This window comes from Blennius ocellaris, assembly GCF_963422515.1.
Source record: "Blennius ocellaris genome assembly, chromosome: 13".
NCBI classification, from domain to species: Eukaryota; Metazoa; Chordata; class Actinopteri; order Blenniiformes; family Blenniidae; genus Blennius; species Blennius ocellaris.
The window spans coordinates 8,935,222-8,943,901 of NC_137662.1; the positions used below are offsets into that span (position 1 = coordinate 8,935,222).

At 42.8% G+C, this 8,680-nt stretch overlaps 1 protein-coding gene across 1 annotated transcript in view; it reads left to right on the plus strand.

The window, feature by feature from the left end:
- Nucleotides 1-3,695: 3,695 nt before the first annotated feature.
- The window catches only part of spred2b (sprouty related EVH1 domain containing 2b), a 29,644-nt gene continuing 24,659 nt past the window's right edge, over nucleotides 3,696-8,680 (plus strand). The window contains exon 1 of the mRNA XM_080508105.1: nucleotides 3,696-4,043. Coding sequence (XP_080364231.1) covers nucleotides 4,018-4,043 — 26 coding nt within the window. The 5' untranslated portion in view covers nucleotides 3,696-4,017. The remainder of the gene's footprint in view (nucleotides 4,044-8,680) is intronic.

Here is an 8,680-nt window from a genome sequence, read left to right on the forward strand (position 1 = left end):
CAAGGAGAGTGCTCTGCGGCAGCCACGGTTGCCACTGGACACGTCTGTGACGGCGGCGGTGATAAAGTGGGCAGGTGTGTCTAATCAAGACAGAACTGCTCTACACTTTGTTGAATGTCACAGTGACAAGAGTTTTTGTTGTTGTTGTTGCTTTTTAAATCTTCATGAAAGACAATACTCCGGATTTGGCAGTCACATCCTTAGTGAGCGGCTGCTGGAGACTGGTGTACCTCAAATGGAGTGGCCTGTACTTTCGTTGGAGCCGGATACCATAGGAAACCTCTGGGATCAACTCTTAATCCTGTACCCAGAACCTCAATGACATCATGGCAGCCCTTCAAGAGAAGTTGGATGCCCTGCCTCAACACACCGTAACTTAACTTGTGAACAGCATGAGATGTTGTCAAGCCGTCACTGATGCTCAAGGCCAGAAGACAAGTTATTGAGACGTTGACATGTGTTGTTGTGTTGCGTACCCAGCACTGCTGTTGGCTTTGGTTTCAATACACTGTTTGACTGGATGAAATCACCATTGCATGCTTTGACTTAAATGTCCTACTTTAATGAAATAATATCAGTGTCGCAAGAACTTTTCACATTTTTCATTAATTTTACCAGAAAGATAAAAGCCTAACTTGTTGTAAGTAGTGTATGTGCACTGCACTATTTTTATATATTCTCTGACAACAAAACACAATTGTTTAAAAAAGTGTTGAATTTGAGTTACAATAAATCAATTCCTTCTGCAAATTGTCTGTTAATCAAGCAGATGGTGTGCAGAGTCAGAAACGCTAATACCTCTGGCACAGTTTAACAGTTTTGTGCAAAAATAAAATAAAAATTAGAGGGGGGGTCCTCAGTTACTTTACCAACAAGCAGGAAATGTTATAAGTTTAAGGCTGTGAATTACAAATGATGGTGGATTTTACACACGAAAAAGCAAATGAGCGATCAAAATGTTTCGCCTCAGTTTACAAAATGAGATTAAATAGCTAGATGATCAATAAAAATAAAAAAAATCATACCCTGTGATGTGTGCAGGAATCCAAAAGACCAAAAAGTGGAGTAGTTGGTTCATCAAGGTTTCAGCCAGCTCCTTCCATTTGTGCATTTAAGTTTCTTCTTTGTTGGATCAGCTGACCTGCAAAATCAAAGATGCATAATGCAAAGGCATGCATTGAAAATGGCTGAACACCAGTGGAGGCTGGTGATAAATGTCTTAGGTTGAGCTCTTCATTATTATTCAATTTCAGCCAGTGTCAACTTCATTTAAATGCAGTGCGTTTATAAACCACATCACAACAATCAATCTTTAGATCGAGAGTGGTCTCAATTATGAAACTTTAAACATGTAGTGAATAGAGAGCACTTATTCAGATGACTTTTTTATTAATATACTTGTAAACAAATACAAGCAGATGCTTGATTAGTCCCTTTTAGAAAAATAACGTGTTTTGGGGCTGGTTTACTTCAAATGACAGTTCAGTAGTTACATTTTGGGAAAACAAAAGGCACATCAGGTATATTTTCAAACAACACAACAATCCATCTTTCAAAGCATTTTAGAAATCTTTGATAGAAACCTAAGAAGAAGAAAAAAAAGCAAAATAAACAGTGTGCTTGTTAAGCTTTTCAGTTTGTTTACTAATAAATATGAGCACATCTAAACATTTATCAGCAAAAACAAACCTGGACACGTTTGCAAAATTCTTTTCCCCTTCAAACTGGTAAATTAGAAGAGAAGTGAAAGAATTAATCATCGGAGACTCACTGCTTGTTGTCTTCGTCTCAACATATCATAGGAACACGTGAGAACAAACTGCCAAGCAGTTGTGGCATGGGCGATTTCCCCAAGTCTCAAGATCAAGCGATGCTGATTGGTTTAATTTTATGTCAATCACTGGGGTATTAATCAATAATTGGTGAGATCATTACTAATCCCCGCCTCCTCGGGGCGGCTTCCTGCAGCGCCTCAGGCAGCTCACACACACGAGAGACAAATCAAGAAATCCTCTCTTTTATTGGAAATTATCTGTACAAAATGAAGCAAATACAGTTCAGGGCCCAATATCAGTTTGGTGGCATGGACATATTTTGACAGAATTACAGTATATGACATATTTTATAAAAAAAAAAGAAAAAGAAAATCCCTCTTTATCCCATGGAGGGCGTCGCTCGAGCGCCCTCTATTGGCCAGCCGCCACTGCTTGACTTGATTCCTTTGGGGAAACAATTTCTCTGCATTTAACTCATTAGATTCATATTCATCCTGGTCTACACATGAGAAGCAGATGACTACCAGAGTGCAGGTTTCTTGCTTAGGAATCCATGTTGGTAACCGGCCGGCAATAAGATTTGAACCTGCAAACCTACGAACACAAATATTTATTTATTACTGGATTATGTTTTACGCTATCTGTGCAGCAACCCTCTTTTCAAAACATTTCTTTCCCAAGAGAGAAATAAAGACAACTCTGAGTATCATAGTATGTATTTCTCTCTTGGGAAAGAAATACAGTTGTTGACAAATATAGCTGCTCTAATCCTGATACATCATTAAATAATCCATGGCAATGTGGTTCTCTGGTAGAGAGAAGCGCGTTTCTGGGGACCTTATGGGTAGATGGAATACTTTAGCCAAAACCTGTAAGGAGCGGAGATGACCACCTGAGGGCGCTGCACGACAACATGTTTGAACCCCAGCGTGTCAGTTCTAACGCCTGGGCATGAACCTGAAAACAATGCAGACAACTGTTTGGGGCAGGAACACAAATCTGGCAGCACTCAACGCAAACAAAAGTGGCTAATCATCTTACTTCCTCCGCACTTTAGCGGATCAATAGGTGATAAAAAAATAAATAAAAAAAAGCTCAATCTCCGGATTGGTTTACTTTTTTCACAAAGGCGTTCAGATACTGCACAGAGGTGTGATGGGTAACACCAAGGTCCTCCGGAGAATCAAAACGGATAACAACAGGAAATAAACTTCTTTTGAGGATATTTTGTCTCAAGTAGATGGAAATGGTGTGCATTTTATCCGTGATTCAAAGTATCACATAACAATTGCCAATTATATGCGACGAGAATGTAATTGCTGCATGCACAATTATAAATAATGCATCTAATGAGAGTTACCAACTCACACTATTGTGTTTAATTTCCTGAGGAGTGCATTTAATAACCACACAGAGACGTTTTATAGGGGAACAAAGGTGACATGCCTCGCTTTGAAAGCCAGGATCCGGGGAGGGGAATAGTGGAGGGGGGGGGGCTGCATTTATCAAGGAGGGCCCCACGGCGCTGCGCGCAGCAGCCACCGTGGGCCCTCAACCTAAATGTGGACCTACGTCACCGCTTCCGCCCTGCACTCCCCCTCCTCTCCTCTTCTCACCCTCCCTCCTCCTCTTCCTCCCCCCCTCCCCCGGCGTCGTTGGAGCTGCTCGGCCGCCTGCGATCCAACATGGAGTAGAGAGAGATGGGGCTCTAGCGGGGCCACCCCTCGGTAACAACAGCGACGACGCGCTTTTTACGCACAAACTGGAAGCGGAGTGGTCGGCGAAAACATGCGCCACAGGACTTAAAAACGGAACGCGTGCCTTTGTGGATCCGTGTGTGCGTTTGCGTGCGTGTGTTTGGGTAGGGAGAGAAGCGGTGGGGGGTGGGGGGGGGGGGGGGGTGAGAAGACAAGAGCTGGATACGGCTACTAAACAGTCTGTATGTGCTACTTAATCTGATGGGGGTCTTGAAGTTGTAGACAAACTGGGGGTTTGTTGTTCGCGTTCCGGAGGACACGGAGCGGCTGCGGGGGCAGGAGAGTGAAAATTAAAAGGGGAAAAAGAAGAAGAAGAAGACGGAGGCGCAGCCAGTCGAGGGCAAAGCCAAAGAGCCGACACTCGCACAAAGGCGCAGGGGGGATTTATGCGGAATTGGAGACCGAATCGGAGGAGCCGCGGTGGAAGAATGACGAGCGAAAAGTATGCAACCGCCGTGGTCCATTACCTGAGGTGAAACGAGAAGATGATAGAAGAAACACACCCGAACGAGTGAGTATACTGTCAAAAAAGATTTCTTTCTTGACGCTTCTCCCTCTGTGCCTACAAGTTGGGGATGATTGAGGCAAAACTTGGAAGAATGTGCAGCTTCCCTTTTGCTTTTTCTTTTCTTTTTTTTCATGTATGATTCGTGAACATTTGTTAGAATAATCCATCTACTTGATCGTGCTTGGCTATACTGCTTGTGGAGCAATGCATTGACAGTGTTGGTGGAGAGAAGAGGGCTTTTTTTAGGGCCCCCACCTCGGTGTGGACGAGTCTTTAGAGAAGGCAAAAAGAGAAAGAAGAGGGGGGTGGTGGAGGAGGAGGAGGGGAATACGCGTGGGTGGATCGGAAACATTTTCTGAAAGGATCTGAAGCGAGCGAGCGAGGCCCTGTTGCAGCGTAACTTAGAAACTCAAACACGCCCAGAAGTTCCACCTTTTCTAAACACGCAAACAGCGGGGGAGCGCACGCACCTTTTGTTTGTGGGAGAGAAAGAATAGACCCGACGGCGTTTATTTCACCTCGTTGTTTGGTCACATTTGTGTGAGTGTGTGCATGTGTGTTCGCGCGCGCCTGTGTGTGTGTGTGCGTTTGCTTCCAACCGAAGGGGGAAGTCTCACAGGATATGAGATATCCGATATGCCTCATCCGCCATCTCTTTCTCAATCGCCCTCATTTGCATAGCCTACCGCACTCCATTCATAAAAAAAAAAAAAAAAAAAAAAAAAACCGATTGTAAACGACGACTTGCCCCGAGAAAGATATTCCACGTCTGTTTCTCTGTGACTTGAGGATCTTTCCGCGTGTGTCTGCGCGCTGCGCTCCGGCGCTCGGAGCCGCCGATCGGGCTTTTGCAGCTAAATATCGAGCGGTGTGTGTCGGAAGGCCCGCAGACTGTTTATGTGGCTCCGTGCGGGCCTGAGTGCCGCGGAACAGCCGCGTTACTGACGTTGTACCGGATCTGTGAATAGAAAATACGACTTCCCGGTCGCTACACGCACGCTCGTGTGCCAAATCCGCACACGTACAGCCACGTATATTTGAAGCGCGAGCCCCGGAGGAGCAACTGCAGGAGCCGGGGCTCGGTGAGACCGGCCGCCTCGCGGTGGGGGTGGAAGGGCGAAGGGCACCGGAGGGGATGTTTGCTCTGCGGTGGCGTGACACCGGCTCATTCATAAAAGCCCTCTAACCTTCAGCGCGTCCCCCATTCATGCCCGCTTGGCGCACGCTGCTCCACCAGGCCGGCGCGTCCGTAAAAGGGCTTGGCAGAGACCCGGGGGGTGGGAGGGGGGGGGGGGGGGGGGGGGGGGGGGTAGTCGGTCTGTACTGCCTTTTCCCCTGGCTCAGGTGGGGACGACCTGTCTCAACACCAGCCACATTCATCCACGTCCCTGCTTCCGGTTGCCTGCTGTTGTACTCGAAGCACATATGAGATTCACCAGGCTCACATTTTGATGTTATTCACAATACTATGTCCACGATCTCATGTTGTTGTACCAATCATATTGTCGTTGTCCTCATTTCTATCATGAACCCCCCCCCCCCACACACACACACACACACACACACACAAAAACCTACATTTGTATGTTATGGAATAGTTCAAACTATCACAAATCATTTCTAGGACTTAGTGTATGTTTGTTCCCTATAAAGTAAATCATCAATGATGCTCTTATGAGCTCTGCAAATATTTAAAATACAGACTATTTGGTCAACTGGTAAACATTTCAGGCATTACTACTAATAATAATACAGGCAAGACATATTTTATTGTCATTTTGTGAGGATAATTGAAAACTCGTACAGCTTCTATTTGAATTGTGACACACCTGGACTTTATATCCATTCCATTTTCGTTTTTTTTCTTTTGTTACATAATCATTTTAAGAATTGTTAATGTCTAAATGTGGTTTCTTTGACATATCTATGTTTATATTTGTCTTATTTGTAAAGTTTCAAATGTAATCTGCATTGTTTATTCACTGATACACATCAATCAGGGCTACAAACCCTGCCGTCATTCAATGTCGGCATTGTTTCTTCACCACATTATTTTTACTTGTGATTCCAGCAACGCAACAACTACATTAAATGAGATATTTTTTTGTTATCGTATAAAAGAGCAGTAAGACCAAAGATATTCAGAGATTTCTAAATGTTTCAACTTACTCTGATGCCTGAGGTGTTTAAGGGTTTAAAATGTATAGATGATCTTCCACAAATTAACAATTAAATGTCCTAAAATCACCAAAAGCAGACTACACTACACTATCACACTAGAGATTCTTTTCTGAAAATGTTTACAGTTGATGTTTCTTGGGTTAATGAATTTCTTTTTTGCGGTAAAGTAGACTGATATCTGTAAACGTCATTGGTCCTGATTATTTCTTTCTATGTCATGTCTATTCAGGTAATCAAGTGTTGCTACACAGCTAATCATTTTCATCAGATAAATTTTTTTCAGGCTATAGAACTGTTTTTGATTTAATCAAACCATTGTGATGTAAATGCATAAAACTATGTGACTTAGCGTTCCTCTTTTTTTCTTCTAGCTGTAGTACTTTGTTTATTTTCTGTCATGCATTCATTTCAGCTATTTATTCCTCAGATGTGGGTCTACACAAACTATAACCCTGTATTCATATGACTTATTTGTTGAAAATATTTTAATTATCTTATTACAAGGGGGGGGGGAATAATCAGACTCCAGTTATGTGTCTGTGTGAGTGTTGTGGTTTTGTTAACGGAAATTAAGGCTGTTGTAAGATTAAAGTACAGTCGGCCAATAAAGGCACACCTTAAAATCTTTTGTGGCATGTTTGAAGGCACAGCAGCATTTTTCACAACCCTCACAGCCTCTTTTACGACTTCAGATGTTTGGGGGGGGTTTAAGCCTTTGCCGCTTCAGTTTGTGTGGTCACCTTTTTATGTCTCACCTGATCAGCGGAACAATAGGACTGGATGTGTCTGTTTAATATTGGCGAATGATTCATTTAGAGAGTGGGAATTGTGTTTGTGTGAGCCCCATTTACGGCCATGTGATCTGAGCTAAACTATAACCACAGCTATCATATCCTCATTTTGGAGGATGTGTCTCGTTGGCCTGTCCCTCCGAGGACATTTATTACCTTTTATAGATGTAGAAGCTCTCCCTCGCACAGAGATGCACAGCGTGAGCAGGGGATGTATCGATCCGCTGCGAGCTGCTGCAGGGTCAGCATGTGCAGAGTCAGTATTGGACAGGAGAGGCCCGGTGACATTCAAGCTAAGGTCAACGTAGAGTCGAAATATAATCCATCCCCGGACAAAAAGCACTCATCAATAGGCAAACCCAGCAGTGAGGCGTTCACAGGTCTGTGTGTTCCCTCAACGAGACTGTTCTGTTCCTCACACTACTTTCTTTTCTTTCTTTTTTTTCTATGTTGGCAGCATTTGATAGTGAGACTATAATAAACCTGACTGGTGTGAAATTGCAGGGCAGTGGAAAGGCTCCTTCACCAAAACAATGCTCTGAAGTAGCCAATTGTGTGGGGAAAAAAACAACCTAACAATTGCATACATTACTTTAAAGTAAGTACTTACTTTGATTAAACTTGCTGTCCTTCTTATATTGTGTTCTACACCATTTTTTAACAGTGCAACAAAAGCATGAATGCTTAAATGTGGTGCATTCCTCTCCATGCTGTACGACTATGTGGGTCGCTTGAGCCCTCAATCGATCCCTTGCATTGCATTCTGGGTAATAAAGGCTGCTTCATCAGTTGATTCATGTCACATTTCTATCATTCAGTTGACAGACAAATAATGGACATCCATTTAGCTGGTTTTGCATGTTTGTGCACGTTGGTTGCATTCAGGAAGTTGTGCACAGTTTTGTGTACACATAGTGCCGGTCACAGCACATTTTTCTTAAAACGGCAACCAAAAGAACAGTTTAGAACTGAAAACAACCTTTCAACCTTTAAGACTTAAAATAAATTAGATTCAAAGGTCAATAACAGACAGAAACATCCGATAAAATGGAAAACATTGCATACACTGTTTAATAACCTGTTTAATAACGCTTAGTTTCACTGATTTGGAAATTATATCCTAAAAAGAAAATACCCCACAAAGTTTTAATGTGTAGTTTGACTAAAACGGACACAGTTACGTTTCCTCAGCAGTTAAATAGGAGGTATGGTAATGCTGCAACATGCAAAACACTGAAACTTTGTTATTGTTAAAAATATATATATATAAAATGGCAAAACAGGGTAACGTTGACTGACTAGAGATTGTATTTAGTTATTAACTGTTAGTTATTAATTAAACTGAGATTAGTTGAGGGCAGACTTGTGTGACTCGCATTTGTGCAAAAATGTGACTTCACTGACAATTTATCACTGCAGCTTTGACAATACAGCATTTAGGGGACATTGCATTAAGACAATCTTTTATTTTTGCAGCAACTTGTTCCAGTGCATGCTGATCAGCTCAGGGACATCAGATAATGAACTTTTCAGCTTGAGAGATGGAGAAATCGGCTGGAATGTGCAGAGGGAGTGAGGCGAGCACAGCCTGCAGGAGAGACGCACAAACTGAACAGCACAGTGTAGTAAATGGAGTCTCAAAGCTTTAAAATGTCTATCAGCTTGACA